An 18,762-nucleotide genomic window follows, 5' to 3' on the forward strand; every position below is an offset into this window, starting at 1 on the left:
TCTCCATGTGTCCACTGGTTACCCCGTGTTTAACGTCACGTTGCTATGACTTGTGGGTAAGTCCCTTAGGAAAATGGTTCATTAAGGACTCAAAATGTCTGCGAGAGAGTGTCTTGACGATTTGACAGTGGTACATCCCTAAACCCTCACGGACTTCGGGGGACAAAAGGGGGACATTGGGATTTGGCCATTGTACGTTTGTGCATGAACATGCTTGCAGCTATATTGAAAGGTGTAACGATTCCAATGTTATTCATTCACTAAGCTTCTACTGAGCATGCTCTTGAATCCGCCAGCGTTGAACAAGATTACAAGCATTGACAAAACCCAACCAGGGAAAATGTATAACATACTTTTTTTTATTTCCCTGTGTGTTTATTTGAATTCAAGTTGAAGACACAGTGTTGCACAGTGCCAGGGTTTGCATAGATCTGATAAGAAGGTAAAACATGGCAGCTGACAGACTGTTTTTACACATTACAGATAAAACCAGGTCATCCCCCCCCAAGTGGTCAAATGGACCACGATTTTTAACAGTACCTCACAGTAATTACAAAGGTATCACTGTAACACAGCATGGAACATTTAACATGTCTTTTCAGATAGAGGAGTAACTTTATAGCATTTTGGTCACAAGGGATCTCCCATTGAACAGTTTCAGTAACATTGTCAGACGAACATGCAAAACGATTAAAATGTATGGTGAAATTTTTATGTTTAACTGACACATGTAAATAAAACTATGGTGAATTATTTTATTTTTTTAACCAATGTGAAATTATTTGAAATGTTGCCATGGACAAAGTTCATCACTGATAGTAAGTGACAGAACTGAGAAACAGTGTGGGTTCAAATCACCTTAATAAAGTGATACATCACCCAAAATCTTCATCAAATACTCACCTTCAGCAGGTTTTTTAGAGTATTTGACACTAAAATAATTGCTCAAAGTGCAAGACAACAACAGTATAAAATCACTAAAAGAAAACTAATAACAAACTGACAAAACCCTAACATTCCCTGCTACATATCAGATATATCTCTCTCATCATAAGCGTATATTACAGCATGCATGTAGGGCTTTCACTGGTCCCATTCAGTCCAGTTAAAATCCCATTCTTATTCACACATAAGAAGGCTAAGCACTTCAATGTTGGCATCTTTTCTTAATATAAGACATCCCTTTACAGCTGATGCTCTTAAAGAGACACCATGTCTAGTACATATGCAACATTGTAAACATGAATTTTCCTTTGCAAATAAATACTCCTGGAACAGGTTTTCAACACTGCTGCACACGTGGAACAACTTCACATTACCATTAACTTTTGGGAAAATTATAACAAAAAGTTCTTAAATTCACAGCGTTTGCTGTTTCAAGTTGTGAAAGCAGACACTTAGCGCTAATTTACAAAACACACATTAAGCATAAATCTTAAAAGATTTAAGACTTAAAATGTACTCTTTGTGATATATACTATGACTTGCTGTGATTCTACCATTTTCGCTCAATGCACGAATGTAAGTACACTGTAAACCACTGAGTGTCAAGTATACATCAGATCCTACAGTTTCCTTGTCAGTCGCTAATATTCAAAAAGACAGTTTGCACCAGTCCATTATTGGATGTAAGTGGTGGACCCCAACGTCTCCCTGAGTTCTTAGTTTCTATAAGATAAAAAAAGAGGTTAACAAGGGGTTTGTACAGATTTACATTAGAAAATTGCACCAGATAAATTACCTGTTTAGCTTTTTCCGTCCAGCAGATGGAGCCAAAGCAGCTTTCCCTTTTTGCAGGGCGTTACTGGTCACCTGCAGGCCGTTTATTTGTTGCTGTTCCTGCATCCAAATAACAAATCAGACATTTCACACCCAGTAAGTTAGAGTAAAATTGGTTTTATTCAAACACATACAAACATACTCACCCCTGATAGTCTGTTGACAGGACAAGGTGGTGGAGGTCTGTTTGGGGGTTCTGGTCGGGGCTTGGGTACTACTGACTGCTGTGGGTGGGTTTTGGCGTCCAGGAAAGGTAAAGGTGGGCGTCCTGAAGGTGGTGGAGGGGGCTGGTTTCGTCGCTGCTCTGTGAGCTGCGCTGATTTAACCAAAGGTGGAGTGTAACCCTGAGGAGAGTATTGTCTGTCTACAGGCTGGATCTGAGGCTGAGGTGTTTGGTCTTTCTGCTCTGCAGCATACGCAGGTACGGGAGGAGGCTTCACTGCCGGACGCACAATAGCATGCCTGGACCGGGTTGAGCAAGATGGGCTCGGACGAGGAGAGGGCTTCCCCTGGGGAAGAAAGCAACCATAACAAAGTTCAGTGGTTTCCTCTAATATTCACAAAGAATAGAGTATGGCAGTATTGTCTGAGTCATAATGGGCTTCTTTACCAGGTGGTCCGAGTCTTGTTTTTTAAGCAAGAATATCGGGTTTGCATGACCACTCACATAGCCGTCGGCCAGAGGCTTGCCCTCGACTGGGACTGAACAACTGAGGGTTAAAACACAAATACAGAAGTATTTTCACATCCACACAACATACAAAGTAAATTGACAGCAAACTGCTCTTCACTATAATGTAGAGAATTGGTATTTTACCCTCCAGAATACCATACCTTGACACTGAAGGTGGAGCAGAGGTTTTCAGTGGGTGGAGTTTATGCCTGTAGCAGCACCAGAGTCCAACAGCAGACAAAACCACAAAAAGAACCAGGGGAAGGACCACCAGGACAGGAAGGAGATTGCCTATTGGTAGTAGAACATTAGACATTAGTCAGAAAATTACATAATTTCAAAGACATATACTAAACTGTCAGTATATGAAAAAAGTGTCTCACTGTGGCTGATGACAGGTCCACTGTTTACACTCCCACCTGACCCCTTCTGGTCACACAGAGGAGGAGCCCAGCCCGAGTCACAGTGGCAGTTATGATTGTTGTTGCACAGCTGGCGAAAGAACACATTACACATTCAAATTATAACAAGAAATGTTTTATTAATTACAATGACATGCAGGTTTAGGAATAAATGACACTTAAGTACACTAGAGAAGTACGTCAAAATCATTTTAAGTGGAAAAAAAGTCCAAGGTTCAAAGGTGACATGTAACTAAGATTTAAGTATAAATAAATTAAATAGTTCTTTACTTGCATTTTCTGCTACTTTATACTTGTACGTCACTGCATTTGAGAGAAAATTAATGTCCTTTTTACTCAAGTTATTTTACATACTTTTTTTCTGATAATACTTCTGTACTTTTACTTTGAGCAAGTTTTAGAATGCATGACTTTAACTTGTACTGGGATATTTTTACTGTCATATATTGCTACTTTGATTAAGTAAAAGATCTAAATACTTCTTGCACGACTGCAAAGCTTTTTTATATTGGTGGGCTGGCAGCCAAATCTTACAGCACTCTTTGGAAATTAATCCTCCCAGCATCCTTCCTCACACAAACACACACACACCCACACACAGAAACTTACCCCGTGTCCATGGCACTTGGCATTGCACTCATCAGCTCTGAGGAAAGATGCATTGCGGCATTCTCCATTAAAGCAAATCTGTTGAAAGGAATGGTGCAAGGATGAGAGTCAGTGAAGGGGTTAAAGAGTAGTTCCTATAAGTGGTACAGTTTTTCTATATGAACATCACAAAGACTGGAGCCACAAAGTTAGTAAGTAACAACAATTAAATGTGGCTTTCTGGCAGGTAATAGACAAACCAACATCTCAAACAGAGATCTAAAGCATGCTCTCTGCCACAACAATAAATTCCATTTGTTAAATCTCACTGAGTCAACACCACACTTGGTGCCCGTCATGACCAGGCCCGGGTCCAGAGTGTCACCCTGCCCCTCCTCGTCCTCCTGCCCAGGCTTATACACGTGTGTTCCCATACACTGGATCTTCTTGTTGCCCACGCTGACGGTGGTTTCAATGCGCACAGCGCTGTTCTCAATGGGCTTGGAGGCTGAGGTTAAACACTGGATTTTCCCACATTGAGCATCCCTGGCAGAGACAATAAAAAAGGTTATCATCAGTTTGGTGAGACTGGTCATTCTCAGGAAATGTAGATGAACTACATGAACCAAATTGTTGAGATCTTCACCTTTCCTTACAGCTCCTGTACTTCCCAAACAGATCTTTGCCACAGTTCCCGTACATGTCCCCAGCTTCGTTTACCTTCTTAAAACACAGGTCAGGGGCCGGGCGGCCATCTGTGGTCGGAGGAGAGAAAGTGCACAGAAACACATGAATAAGTCTGCACACCCACCCACACACGCACGCACACACACACACACACACACACACACACACACATGCACACGCACACGCACACGCACACACACACACACACACACACACACACACACACACACACACACACAATAAATGTGTGCACAGTATGTAATGTGACCACCTGATGGAGACCAGATGGCATCCCTTACTGTTCAGTGTGGCTTCTGTGGTACTACAAAGGCTCTCCAGGGAGGCTCTGTCGTAACGTGAATATGGACACTGTCCAATAACAAGCATTAATCCTGTGACCCACAGAGGCGTCATCGCTAACTCTACCCGGCATATCCACTTCAAACTGCATGTTTAACTGCTGTTAAGATCAAATATGAGAGTGTTTGATGGCTAAAATGTTGTGCATGTACATTAGTGATATTTATTTACTCGCATTTAAACTGATTATCTCTTTAAAACCTTTATCATTCCATCACGCCATGAAAACTGAAGAGGCGGAACAGGATATATAAAAATAATGTCCGATGTCAGTATTACATATTCAAAATCTAACCACATACAAATACACAATTTGTGTAGATGTCACATGCTGTCAGAACAGTAGGTGGCACAAGGTTTCTTTCAAAATGGGCATTAAATGGTCAATTTAATTTGTGTATAGATTATGTGTATTTTCTGGAATATTGCATTAAGAATTCGTCTTAATTTGCAATTAGACTGCATTAGTTTTAGCTAGGTGTACCCAATGAAGTGGAGACAGTACATACGCATGTATGAAATATGCTACATTCACAATGCTGTATATGCTGCATGTGATCAAAATATACATACCCCCTTTTGGGACAAAAGAATAATAGATTATAAGCATTCAGTTTACCCACCTCGTCCCCAGAGGGAGCGACACTGCTGCTCCAGGCTCAGACACATGCCGGTGTAACAGTAGGCCTGCCCGCCTGCACACGACGTACCGTCCACCAAATAGAAATTAGCAGGACAAGACTCCTCCTTCCCATCGCAGTACTCTGGCAGGTCACACGAGCCAGAGGGAGCGCGGCACAGCGCACCTGGGCTTTTCAACTGGACAGAGACAAAGAGGAGTAAGAATGGTTAGGAAACATACTGAAGAGGAGGATGACAAGAGATATGAAGACAGAATTAGAGCTATAACTCAATTGCTAAAATGTTTATCTCATAGTGAGAATAAGCCCAGGGGACACATCCACCATGGGACGATCATCAGATTTAGATGACTGTGAATGTTAGATGAATGTTAGTACCTTGCAGTTATGACAGCAGACGCCATGGGCACACTCAGCTCCAGCTTTCAGAGTGCAGTTGTTGGCGTTACAGCAGGGACTTGTACACTCCTGCACAAAGAGTGTAGAGTCAGGAGTCCTGGCAAAAACATACAAGGAAAATATGCATGGCAACATTCAAGAGACACAACACACCTCTTCTTCTCCACAGTCACATTCTTCTCCATCCTCCAGGTAACCGTTGCCACAGCGCTGCCCTCCATACATGGATCTGGTATTTGGCAGGTTGAAGAGACACTTCCCTCCTCCAGAGCTCAGGTAGCTCTTCAGCTCCTTCAGGTTGCAACCATTGAACACACGTGGAAATGGATGCCTAGTTCGTGACGAGGAAGACGCACACAAACACATTATGCAAACTTTATAGTAATCAAATGTCACCTTTGAAATCTTCAGTTTTTCTCTTCCCTATTAGTTTAATAGCGATCATTGCTTTGGTTGTAGGACACTTGCGTATCGTACCCAGTAGCAGCAGCCATGATACAACCTCCGTCTTCGGCCTTCGCCTGGCAGCAGCCTGCACTGTCGTGGCTCATGCCGAAGTTGTGGCCCATCTCATGTGCCATGGTGGCAGCCACACCCACAGCTGACTCTGAGTGGTCCTATTCAAAAAAGAAGGGTAACAGATTACTTAAAGCTCTGTAAAAAATGTCAATTCTTTAGGGGGGGTGGGTAAAAATATACTATGTTATTCATTTCTCATTGCAATTTGGAAAAATATTGCTGGATACATGCTGGTGTTCCACAATACTAACCTAAAACACACGGCTAATCATGTATTTTTTGTATTTAAGGTGAAAACATACTAGATCTAGGATACACTTTTGGTTTTTAAATATTTTCCCCACAAGTACATTGGGCTCACAATTTGGGGTTCATGTCTTGCTCAAGTCTACGTCAACACACAGACAGGAGGAGCTGGAGATAAAACTACCAACCCTACGATTACTGTCTGATCCATTGTACCACCTGAGTTACAGCCACCCCATCTGGATTAATGTTTGTTTAGACTCTTGTCTCTCACCGTGTTCACTCCACCGGACTGGTAGTCGGAGCACATGGCTTTGAGAGGTGCCAGCCCAATGGTGGTGCCTTGGAAGCCCCTCCCCCTGGAGACACAAAATGCCACTGGTGATTAGTTCCAGTTGGACAACGGCCCACAGGGGTACAACCGGTGATTGTTATTGTCTCATACAATGAAGGTAGAATCAATTGAGAGATCCCCCCCCACGGGACAGGAGGCTAAGAGAAGATAGGTGGGACACTAGCATTGGAGAGGTTGCAGAATGACAAATGGGAAGATTAGTGGGAGAGAGAAACACTGACGTGATGAGCTGAGCGTTGTCGTTGGGGAGCGTGCGGAGCTGTTTGCCTCTCCAGGACAGGAATGCTGCCAGAGTGCTGTGAGGGTTGTCTGAAACGCTGATCATGTCCTGGCTGGTCCACACCTCCAGACCGATCAATGCCACACGGATGCTCAAGGCCTTGTAGTACTGCGGGTGTGGACAGGAAACGTCACAGAGAATTTGACTTGTCACTACTCAATATGGGTGAGATGAATCTGATGAGTCTTGATTGTGGTTTTCATGTTCTGCATCATATGCTACCTTGTCAACCAAGTTGGCCGCCTCCAGTAATTTCAGTTTGGTCTTCTGGAGACTACTCCCATGCTTCTCAAACTGCAAATGACATAAACCACATAGTACACAGAAATAGACACACCCACCTTTCTTACAAAACCTCAAAAGGGGACTTGAGACGACAAATAGGATGTGATTCAGATCTTACCACAACTTGCTCTAAATAGAGTGATGGTGCAATTTACTGACATATTCTATTTTAAGTATAAATTGTAATACTGAAACATACATTTTATGCTTCATTTAAATAGCTCATAACAGCTACACATCTGACATTGGGTGAGAGGCGGGGTATGCCACAGGGCTGACACATATAGAGACAGACAACCATTCACACTTAGATTCACACCTTCCTACAGCGTGTTGCTATCATAATACCTGTCCTCCCACATGTAATGCTGTCATCATTTTTATTTCCCGTCTAGTTAAAAAGTGACCAAATATGACCAAATTCACAGCCTTGTCCTCACCTCAGCCTTGTCTGCCACTATCAACAGCTCCACGTACTTCATATTCTGGCTCAGGTCCCTTTTTTCCTGAAAACAGATGCAGAATATGTGGTGACAATATTGTTATGATTTGTGTAAAACTTGCAAAGGATTTCAGGGCAGGTGATTTTGTCCATTGTTCTGTCCCAACTCACCCTCACGCTCCGCGATGACATCATTCCATGGATGAAGTCGTTGAGCCCCTCCTCGTCCTCCCCGTTGCCACGGTGATGCAGGCAGCTACCTCCGGGTACATGGAGACTCTCGGCTCTGAACACAGCATGCTGCTGTGCACCCGTGGAAACAGGAAGAGGCTCTATCAGGTAGCTGACGCTTGTGTTCAGAGAAATCAGTCCCCTGGGGAAACAAAACAAGACACTGCTGATGGTTCCATCCAATCATAGCTCGAGGAAATCAATGTGGATCGATGATCCTGTCTGTCTGTTTGCACACTGTGGCATACTGGCAAATCTATAGCAAATATTGTAAATAAATCTTAAAAACATCAGATTAAATGTAATTTCCAACAGCAATCCTTCATTGGGATTCTTTTTATTTGGCTGTGGTGGTTTTACGGATGGGTGGAGCAGAGCGAAGTGGCTAAAGCTATTTACTGCTGTTTATAAATGAAAATCAGCTGGGGCAGACAGAGCAATACACAATCTTTTGGTTTATTCACAAAACCCCTCATAAGCGCAGATGTCTATACACAAACACGCAAGCATGCACGCAGCAGCAGGTCAAGCAGCTGTAGCAAACATCTGGAGAGGTCAGACGCCCACATGTCAGTGTCCCTCTAAGCTGCGTTTGCATTTCTCCAGAGAATCTACATTAGTAGGAAGACGTATTCATTCATTCGTCCTCCAGATGCAGAGCACTGAACCCACAGAAACACACATGTGGCTACGATTTCTGTCAGTGCTTTCCAGTTCCTCCACTGCTGCCGGTGTTTCTAGCAGGATCGACACCAGCAGAAAACACAGGATCTCCATACTGAGCTGTACTCAATGAACCAGCTCCCGAGCCAATGACCTACTAACCTACTGGACTGCACAAGACACTGCACATAACTGTTTCCTGTCACCTTACCTACTCAGCCATAGCTTGATCACAGGCTGGACCGTTGTGCAGGCTTTGGTTCTTTTCATCTACAAAATCATGTTCACAAACAATCTGAGGATTCTCTTCAAGAGCTCTTAACTTCCTCTCAAAAATTCATAGTAAGGATTCCCAGCTTAGGTAAAGAGTCTGATATATGCATTTTATTATATGGCAATAACCTGATTTCTTAAAGGTTGTGTTGAGGAAAAACCTGGTTTCTGTAACCTGGGAAGGGGATTATCAGCTAGATTTCTTATGAAGAAAGAGTTTCTAATCATCTTTTTACATGTATGAATGTGGACGATAGTGATGTTCAGAGCTGTGATATATTTGGACAAATTTCGGCATCTATTTTGGCAAGTTGACCAAAATAGGAAATGTTGAACAACAGTAACATATGTATTTACATGTGTAATGTAGACAAGTATTTTATCAATTACTATGTATCCATTAATTCTGTTTTGCTGGCCCAAAATGAAAAGAACTGAGGCAGTAAAATTAGCATTAATGGAGCTAAAAGCTTTAATTCATTGAGCGAGCGCTGCAAACACATCGTTAGTAAGATCAATCACAAATACCTTCCCTCCATGATTTATTCTGCAGCACTAACTCCCGGCTTATGAGTATTGGGAAAACTTTCCTCTTGGCTCCGTTTCTTACAGCTCTGTACTCCTTTGCTGAAGTAACTCTGAAGCTACAGAGAGTCCTCTTCCCTGCTCTTAACTCCAGGAGCTGTCTTAAAGAACAGCTTTTTACTTTTAGAGGGATTTAGTCTTATGGGACACTTCTTAAAATTCTAAGAAATGGCTTTCACCATTGGGACCAACTCTAAATATTTGAAAACTTTATGAAAACAGCCCGTGGTGGAGTTTCACTTACCTGAGTCCTGAGCATGTGCTAACAGCAACACTTGAGCCTTTCATGCCCAGAACCTCCCCATGGTAGAAACAGTGTCCCTGCAACACAAAAACAATTAAAGCTCAACACAGGCACAGTGATAAGAGAGACGGTCATTCAACCAGAAGACCTCGTTATGTAAGCATAAAATGTAATATTTTATAACCATATCGCCTGTTATTCTCCTGCCATAGGATTTGATAAACTGCATTTGTGTCCATTTCTCTTCTCAGCTCCCCCCTGCATTTTAAGAGCATCAAACTGTCTCATAGACTTACAGTGCTGGCAGGAGAGGAGGACCTGCGGGCTCCACCGGGAGTGTACCATATTTCCTGATATCCAGGGGCCAACAGCTGCCTGGTGGAAGATGGCACACAGCTCAGAGGCAATTTGCAAGAGAATATACTGTATGTAGCGTCAAACGTTCAATCTCCTGAAACAGCAGCAATATGGTGGAACAATGGTGAAAAGTGAGTAAAAGCGGGGGCAAACAGAGGAGATAGAAGAAGACAGATTCTCTCCAGCATCCCATAGCTCATAAAACATTCACTCTGACGGAGACAAAACCAGACTGCTTTAAAGATTTAGACAAAGATCCTTGCAGAAATACGAGGAATAAAGTGGAAAAGTTTTGGGACTGGAACAAAATCCATATATACCATTCCCAAATTACCCTTTTTACTTTCTGTAGAGTATCGCTCAAGTAAGAGATGGTAACTTCCCTATGCTGAGAGTATATATTTGGTGGTATGTCCAGACTGCATTAGATTATTTTTTACAAAAGTCCTCTTATTCTTTTCTCCATTACTGGAATTTCTCCATTAGTATACAATACAGACTGCGCAGGAGAGGCTGATAAATCAGGGAAACATACACATACCAAGAGAAACATCAATTTCATTGTGGAAAAACATTACATTCCTCTTATTCTCCATCTGTGTATGTGATTGAGTGAGTGTCTTCAGACTCGGGCCTTTTCTGTCAAACTTCTGTCAACCTACCGGCCCAATATTTACATCTCGTACAGATGCTTGTTTTCCTGTCTTTCTCCTTCCAGCTCTGTCTCAATCCATTCTTCCTGTTTTCATTCATAAACTCTGCCTGCCTTACAGCTGGTTTTCTTTTGCTCCGTATCGTTAAATCTCCCTCTACGGTCAAACTCAGATGCATCAAACAGCCTGTAACGGCAATGGAATCAAGCTCAAGGGAAACCTACAAGTATCTACTGGTGCTGATCGGAAGACTGGACTTGACTTAAGTCTCAAATAAACACAGACAGACCCCAAGATGCACTACTAAGATTTTGTTATTCATCATGTATCTTCACCTATTTTCCATTTTAGCCAGCTTCTGGCATCACCTCAGGGTAGTAGCTATGTATTCTGTTATTCCTTTTTCATATTTGCCGGAGAGAATTAGTGAAAATCAGTGGGGTGAAGTTAAATTAATAGTTCAACATTTTGGAAAAAGTGCTGATTCGCTTTTTTTTTTATAAAGAGTTAGATGAGAAGATCTATACCACTCTCATATCTGTCCATTACATATAATGCAACAGCCAGTAGCTGGCTAGCTTAGCTTAGCATAAAGACTGAGGGAAACATCAAGCCTGGCTCTGGTTTCAGTGACTCTGCAACTTTTTGTATTAAAGAAATTATATATAATGTGTTAAGTAATGAGCCTAAGGGGTGATTGTTGGATTTTTTTTAATTGTTGGAAAGAGCCAGGCTAACTCTTTCCCCCTGTTTCAAGTCTTTATGCTAAGCTAGGCTAATCAGCTGCTGTAGCTTCATATTTAGCACACAGACATGAGAGAGGTATCGATCGTCTTATCTAACTCTCGGCAAGGAAGTGAGTATAAGTGTGATTTCCAAAATGTCAAACTATTCCTTTAAAGAATGATGAAGACAAATGAAGGGAAGATGGGGATTTTTCTCTTCTCTTCCGTCAGATGCCCCGAAGGAGACAAGCCACTTGAAACAATGACAGCCTGTTGATGCAATCAGCCACAGAGCAATACAAAGACAGAAAACGTCTGCTTCATCCTTTAACAGATTACCACCCTGGGGTTGGGAGACTTAAAAATGATCAGTCAGTGGTAATGCATCCGGCTGACTCACCCTGAACTGGGTAACCCCCCCGTATTGTGATTTGACCTTCTAACCGCATTTATATCTGGCCTTCCTCAAGGTTTCCTGCTTTTTCAACTCCCCGAATATTCCCATCATGCACTCCTCTCTTCTGTGTAACCCTCTCTGTCGCTTTAAGAGACAGAGAGGGTTACACAGATGAGAGGAGTTAATGGCAGAGTGGCTGATGATTGATTGAGCTTTACCCGGCTGCTATATACAGGAAAGCTCCCTTCTTCCATGAGGAGACACATAATGACTCTTTCTCTCCACCATTCTCCCTGATTCTCCCATGCCAGTCAGCAGCTGAGTACACCCATAGACTGTATAACATGCCGCTATGTGACATATAGACACAACATGCTATTAGCAAAGTCATTGTCACTACTAGAAACATAATGCCAGCTTAGTTTTGTCTTTTTCCCCCATTACTAAAATGCTGATGAAAGGCTACTGTCTCTTCTGTGGAAGGTTCAATAAAGTTAATGCCTTCTCTGTTTAGGCATTGGAAATAACTCCTTTGACATAACTTTTTAATGCCGTAGCCACTGAACTTGTGCCAACTGGTGGTTTATTTAAACAGTAAATAACTGGATGAAAAATGAAACAATGCATCTCTCATTCGGCATGAAGAAACAACCGCAGGAACCACCCAAACTAACCTGCAGGTGCTGTGTAGTTTCAATTTGACTCATCAGTGTCACTAGTAGTAAAAAAAAAAAAAGACTATAGTTCAGGTAAAAGCGACTGTGATAAAAATAGGAAGACAACTGTAATGCACATGCAGTTAAATGCAGTTAAGCATGATGTCATTGGTTCATCGCTACAAAATGTTTTTATGTATGTCAGAATAGGAGCAATGTTGATCAGTGAAAGTGGAGAAAAGCTTGTTTTGACATGAAAAAGTAACATAATGCATCTTTTAACATTTGATCAAGATCAACCTTCCTGCTCAATGTCTTATTGCTGCGCTACGTGTGAATGTGTCAAAAAGTGGTTGTTGCTTAGCTATGTGTTGTTGCTTCGTGTCACTTGCATGGCGAAATGTACCAAATAGTGGATATTGTTGCTGTATTATTGTACTAATGTTTTGCTGTTTCTTGTTGCTCTGCATGGCTGTCTTGAGAAAGCTTTTTTGTTGCTCTTGCTATCTTTAGGCTGTCTGGTTGTCTTCTGTGTTTTTCACCAATTTTAACCATTACATGCATTGCCTAAAATGAATAATTTACATATGTGCTTGCTTGCTGTGAGTTGGTTGAGACAATTGATATCACTTTAATGTCTGTAGAAGAAATATGAAGCGACAGTCAGCTAGCTTAGCTGAATGACTTTGAACAAGGGGAAACAGCTAACCTGGCTCTAGTAAATGATAACAAAATCTGTCTAGCAGCACCTCTGAAGCTCACTGATTAACACCCTATATCTCATTTGCTTCCCCGTACAAAAACAGAGATTTAACAAAGCCTATAATTCGGTTTTACGCAGGTTACGCAGAGGACTATTTCTTGGCCGGGTGCAGTGACCTTTGAGGATCTTGCTGTCACAGTGAAGCTTCCGGCAACCAGCTGAGCCTCCAGGTAGTCACTGCGCCTGGCTAAGAAATAAACGGGCACATAACCCCCTTTGACCCACAAATTATTGTTTTTGGACTTTTCACGGATTAAACAAACAATATATAGTGTTAATCAGCTTTAGAGGTGCTGTTAGGAGGAGTTGGCTGAGTTCCCCTGTTTCCAGTCTTAATGCTAAGCTAAGCCGCTGCTGGCTGTAGTTTCGTATTTACCGTACAGACTTAGAAGTCTGTCCCATCTAACTCTCGACAAAAAAAGTCAACCCTTGAGTCTAATTGCATTCTGTGAAATGCTGTGAGAGCTTTCAAATCAAGACTGCAAACATCTCTGTGCGATGGTGGGAGAGCTCCACAGAGTTTGGACTTCGTCCAGTGTCCAGACAGATGCTGTGATTGAGGAGCTCAATACTGGCTGAATCAGGACTGTCTGGCAGAGAGGCTGAGACAAAGGCTTGGTTCAGCCTCATGAGGGGAGAGAAGGGATGGGGGAGTAATGCTAATGTACTTGGGAGATAGTGAGGGGGGGAGAGAAGTGGACGTGGGGTAATGCATTAGGGTCAGTGGGTCACATTCTCTCATAGGATCAAATGACATCACCACACGCGGGTGGAGGGAGGGAGAAAGCTGACGCAAAGTCAAAGTACCACTCTGCAACGGATGATGAAGAGGCTTTTATTGCAAAGGGAGGCCAATGTACTGTGGTGTGAAGCCCTTTGTGTGTGTGTGTGTGTGTGTATGTGTGTGTGTGTGTGTGTGTGTGAGAGTGTTTCCCTAACACACCGGCTAACACACTGGCCTACATTAAGACATCAAAGCAGACGGGACCGAGCCACTGTGAGACTAAACATAGAAACAAGGACAAGGCGAATGCATCCCTGCTCTCTGCTCCCTAGACCTGCGATCCATCAGGTCTGAGCTTCCAACCTTGTTTGTGTTCCTTTGGGCTGCTGCTGCTGCTGCTGTGTATATGTGTGTACAAGTGTGTTTGTATGTGTGTCGTCTGTCTGCGTGTGGCCTCAGTCTCCCAAACCCTGACCACGGCGAACGCATGGGAGATGCATATTTGCACTAGAGCCCTGGGGAATATCAGACGAGGTGAGGAAAGAAATGAGAAAGAATGGGGCACTCGCCTTTAGAGTGGACAGTGGAAGACATATGAGGTGTGGATAGTAGGAACAATGATGTGCGCATTTCACAAGGGAGTGCTCAATTTAGGTTCATGCACTTAAGGGTGTGCAGGAAGGGCATTAAACAGAAGAACAGAGGAAAGTCATGCAGAGGAGGAAGCAAGGGCATCCACACAACTCATATCTGAACCAAGCGCACATTACTCACAACCAAACTGACCCCGACCGTCACCACTTTCCTCTTTCCATGACTTCTCTAAACTCAACCCTTCTCCTCCGGTCCATCATTCACTTTCTTACACCTTCCCCTCCCCCACTCACTCACTGTTTTTACATCCCTTTTCCTGCACTCCTGAGTCAGCACACTGGCCGCTGCCTGGCTCTTAACCAAATCAACCCTCTACAGGAGCACCTTGGCCTTTCATTAAGATAAAAGCTCAGGCAGACACACACAGACGCTCACACCGTTGCTCGTACAGACCACAAAAAAGACCCACGCACACACACATGCACGTTGACAAGCCATGGCAGGGGAGGACATAAATGGATCGAGTCCAGCCACTGGGAGTACTGATGCCCACAAACATTCACGGCTATGTCTTTCTCCAGGTTTTGATTAAGTGATACATTAAGTGAAGAGTACTTGAGGTGGACTGGAATTAAAAGGGAGAGGGCAAAAAAAAAGGAGAGTAAACAGAAAGACAAGATCGAGACCATCTCACAGCTGGGTTGGGTTCTCCCTTATCTGCTGACTGTCAGAGTTACAGTTGCAGGGGCAATGAGGACAAGAGGGAGTAGCCAGGACACAAGAGACGGACACTGGCAGCATTTTCTCTGGCTTCTCTCCAAAATCAGACATCGATCTTCAGTAACACAAACTGGTGTCTTCTTCTTCTTCTCCACATTAGGTCAACAGAGGATAAATAAAAAAAACTTGGAGTCTTGGAGAGAGGGGAAACACTGGCTGGTGGCAGGGTGAAATGGTAAACCTCAGACTTTATAATGTGTATTCAAAAAGAGACTCTTTCTTTGAATGCTGTAAAGCTATTTTTTGTGAGGGGCCGTGTGAAAATGATTGAGGTGGGGAGGGGGGCTGAACTTCATAGTTCAATGTTTAAAAAAGAAAGGCCCTCCAAAGAGTGACTAAAATCTTTAATTAAAGTCTTGACTCATAAACTTAAGATACGTTACCAAATTTAAAAGGGTGTACAGTTAAAAACTTTTCATAATATCCACCAAATTGCACATTTTGTCTACCAAACATTAGAGCCACTACATTTCTGAGCCAAAAAGCTACCAAACTTAACCGCTCTGTCAGTAACTGAATGAATGAACACGCACAGCCGACAGCTTTGTGCAGTTCAAGGGAAGGCTGACATAAAATATAAATCTGGTAAAGATGTTGAAAGACCTGCACTTCTAAATAAATTCAGACTACCATCCCTTTAGAAAAAGAGAAGAAAAAACACATGACCCTCCCCCCTTTTTTGACCCCCTCTTCCCCTAATACTGACTTTCGTACAGTCCCGCAGTTAATTGTGGCATACAAACGTACAAGAACTTGCTTAAGTGAATGAAGCAGAATGGAGTATTTAGATGATTTTTTTCTACATCAATAAAGCTCTCAGACACAGTGCATTAAAGGATCAATGTCAAGGAAATGGAAATGTGTTTCTTTCATATGAAACTATGTCTTCTTAACTTTCTACTTTTTTTAAATTCCCAACTCCTTTTGTATGCTTTATGACAATTAACAGTTTAATTTCTACAATTATTTTCTTTAGTTTTTTTTACAACAGTCTACCACAGTACTATATGTTATATAAAATTGTATTCTATTTAATATATTGTATTTCTATACTTTAACTTCTGCTCTATTTCATTATGTCTTATGTTCTCATTTTTACTTGATTGATTGTTATTTTCTCTTTATACATATTGTATGAGTATTGTTGGAGGGAGCCTGAGGACACAAAATGTCACTGCCAATGACTGCCTCATTGTAATTGTGGTGCACATGACAAATAAAAGGACTTTTCACATCGCTCTACTCCTATTCTACTGTAACTGTAGAAGTGATTGGCATGGGTGAAGACATTTTAACAGCTTTCCTGTTTCAGGAAACCGTTGAGAAGTTGCACAAAATGGTTTCAAAATACATTTGTCTTGCTTACGACTAAAATTAATTAGATTTTGTTCTACTGCATCATGTTTCCTCTTTCTTAGAATGATCTGCAAATATTGATATCAGTTAACACCATCTCTATCTCATGTTGAGGAACCCGAAAAAGTTTCATCAAATCTATCTCAAACCAACTTCTGTCTTCCCTTGTCACTGTCCTTCTCTTAACCACACACACACACACACACACACACACACACACACACACACACACACACACACACACACACACACACACACAAACACAATGTGTGTGATTGATTAAAATTCCTTGCCCAGGAGGAAATCTGACAGTGTGACCACCTGCTGGGGCGGGAGAGCAGGGGGGGGGGGGGGGGCAAATCACTCAGGGGACGTTTAGTCAGACACAGTGGAGTCACGGTTTGTTAGTGTGCCTGTGAGTGAATGAGTGACAGAGAGAGAATACAGTTGATGGTAAAAAAAAAATGGACTCCATTTCTAATGTTCTTAAAAGCTTTCCTTGTCACTTGTGTGCTGGCTCAAATCCAAAAGTGATAAAACCACAGCTCTGTAGTCATCACAGACGTCGCCGCTACTCCAGTTCTCCCTGCCGTCCCACCCAGCGACCACGCCATCCATTAAACAAGCTAGATACTTCCTATCACCATCCCATTGTGGCTGGACAGGAACCGCTCCATCAGATTACAGGATGTCAGATGCAGACGCAGAAGTCTTACTTCCTGTTTGCCCAAGGCACACGGATCGGGTGTCAACCCTCTGTCGTCAAAAAAACCATCACCCTTCTTTCCTCCCTTCATCCCCCTCTCTCTGCACCCACAAGGCCACTGACCTTATAAATGTACTCTGTGACAGCTAACATCTGGTCAAATACACAGGGCCAGTCGGGCTGTCTTTGTGGGCGTCTAAGAATACTGTACACAAGCTCAGTGTAGGAGATTCTCAAACACTTCATTCAGTCACATGCAAACAGGTTGATAGAGGCGACTATTTGAATTAGTATTTTGAGGCTTTTTGTCTCATTTTGGTACCTGCTCCTGCAGCGCTCAACTGCAACGAAAGTTACCAGAGATACTACTACTTAAATCCTTCGTATGAAACACAAAGGAGCACTTAAATCACTCACTCGTTTCTCTCCAGGTGTAGTTTGAGCTCCCGGCCCTCAGCTGAAATCAGAACCTGAGCCTCTGCAGGATGCTGTAGGGGATTAAAAAGAGATTGCAGGAAGTGGTCAATCAAAAGCGTACTTACATATACATTACATAAGATTTTTTTTAATCAGTTTTCTTTATTTCTTTTTTATTATTGCAGACTCACCTCTTTGCCGGCAGACCTCCTGTGTCTGTGAGGATGCAGCCATGTGGGATAAGTAATCTCATAACTCTGGACGTGATCAAGGATGCTCCTCAGGGAACCCTGCTTATTTTCTCCTGATGAAAAACAGAAAAAAAGGAGGAAACATTTCAAATGACCATGTTGTGATTGGTCTGCAGCATATGCACTTAAATGACCTATTGATATATATTTTTTTATATTCTTCACTTATGCATTGGATGATTCACTTTTAAAAGCAAAAAATAAATACTAACATTGACATAATTATGCATGCCCAACAAGCACGTTGTATTTTGAAACTGGGAAATACATTCCAACGCAATGCAATGCCGATCTAGTTTTCCCGGAGACATGCGGGCTACAAATTCAATTTCGCTCCGGGGAAACAATCAGACTCACCGTTGTAAACAGCGCCTTCAGACAGAGCAGCAAGCTCGGCACAGTGGAGGAGAACTAGGAGACACAGGCACAGAGAGGGCTGCACAGCATCGGCAGGAGGAGGACGCGCTCCTGGACGCATTCTAACAGCAAGCGGCTCCTGATGAATCTGCTACACTGAGACATAAATGTGCGGTAAACGAGCCTCGGGTGTCTCAGACCAGATTGAGAGGACGCCGCCGGCGTGACATCGCGATAAGCCGCTGCTGCTCGTCTGAACGAGATGCCTGCGGAGTACGCGGGGCGCTCATCTCTCTCGTTCTCAACCACTCCCCTTCATTATTACTCACACACACGCACACACACACGCACGCA

General features: G+C 42.7%; 1 protein-coding gene across 2 annotated transcripts; it reads right to left on the bottom strand.

Annotated features, from left to right (window-relative positions):
• Positions 1 to 332: 332 nt before the first annotated feature.
• Positions 333 to 18,703, bottom strand: adam19b (ADAM metallopeptidase domain 19b). 2 transcript variants are annotated; one of them, XM_068714467.1, is made up of 23 exons: positions 18,409 to 18,703; positions 17,992 to 18,101; positions 17,801 to 17,871; positions 9,969 to 10,047; positions 9,673 to 9,749; positions 7,848 to 8,049; positions 7,675 to 7,740; positions 7,172 to 7,243; positions 6,891 to 7,057; positions 6,589 to 6,673; positions 6,027 to 6,166; positions 5,703 to 5,880; positions 5,529 to 5,618; positions 5,133 to 5,328; positions 4,109 to 4,217; positions 3,792 to 4,008; positions 3,484 to 3,561; positions 2,836 to 2,944; positions 2,614 to 2,743; positions 2,390 to 2,489; positions 1,926 to 2,288; positions 1,742 to 1,839; positions 333 to 1,668 (listed from the first exon to the last, which is right to left on the bottom strand). In XM_068714467.1, exons 1-23 carry the CDS (start codon positions 18,527 to 18,529, stop codon positions 1,662 to 1,664), a joined length of 2,865 nt encoding a protein of 954 aa, XP_068570568.1. In that variant the 5' UTR covers positions 18,530 to 18,703; the 3' UTR covers positions 333 to 1,661. The 2 variants fall into 2 exon arrangements, with proteins under 2 accessions (XP_068570568.1, XP_068570567.1); XM_068714466.1 differs by having other exon boundaries at positions 17,992 to 18,104.
• Between the last annotated feature and the right edge of the window lie 59 nt (positions 18,704 to 18,762).

Source organism: Cebidichthys violaceus, unplaced genomic scaffold, assembly GCF_023349555.1.
Source record: "Cebidichthys violaceus isolate CVI_PGR_0920_01 unplaced genomic scaffold, fCebVio1.0.p SCAF_2, whole genome shotgun sequence".
Classification (NCBI taxonomy): Eukaryota; Metazoa; Chordata; class Actinopteri; order Perciformes; family Stichaeidae; genus Cebidichthys; species Cebidichthys violaceus.

Coding starts and splice junctions, on each gene's coding strand:
- adam19b (XM_068714466.1), bottom strand. CDS start 18,529: ATGCGTCCAGGAGCGCGTCCTCCTCCTGCCGATGCTGTGCAGCCCTCT. Junction 2,945..3,483: donor CCAAGTGCCATGGACACGGG/GTAAGTTTCTGT, acceptor TTCTTTCGCCAG/CTGTGCAACAACAATCATAA. Junction 2,744..2,835: donor TGGACCTGTCATCAGCCACA/GTGAGACACTTT, acceptor TACTACCAATAG/GCAATCTCCTTCCTGTCCTG.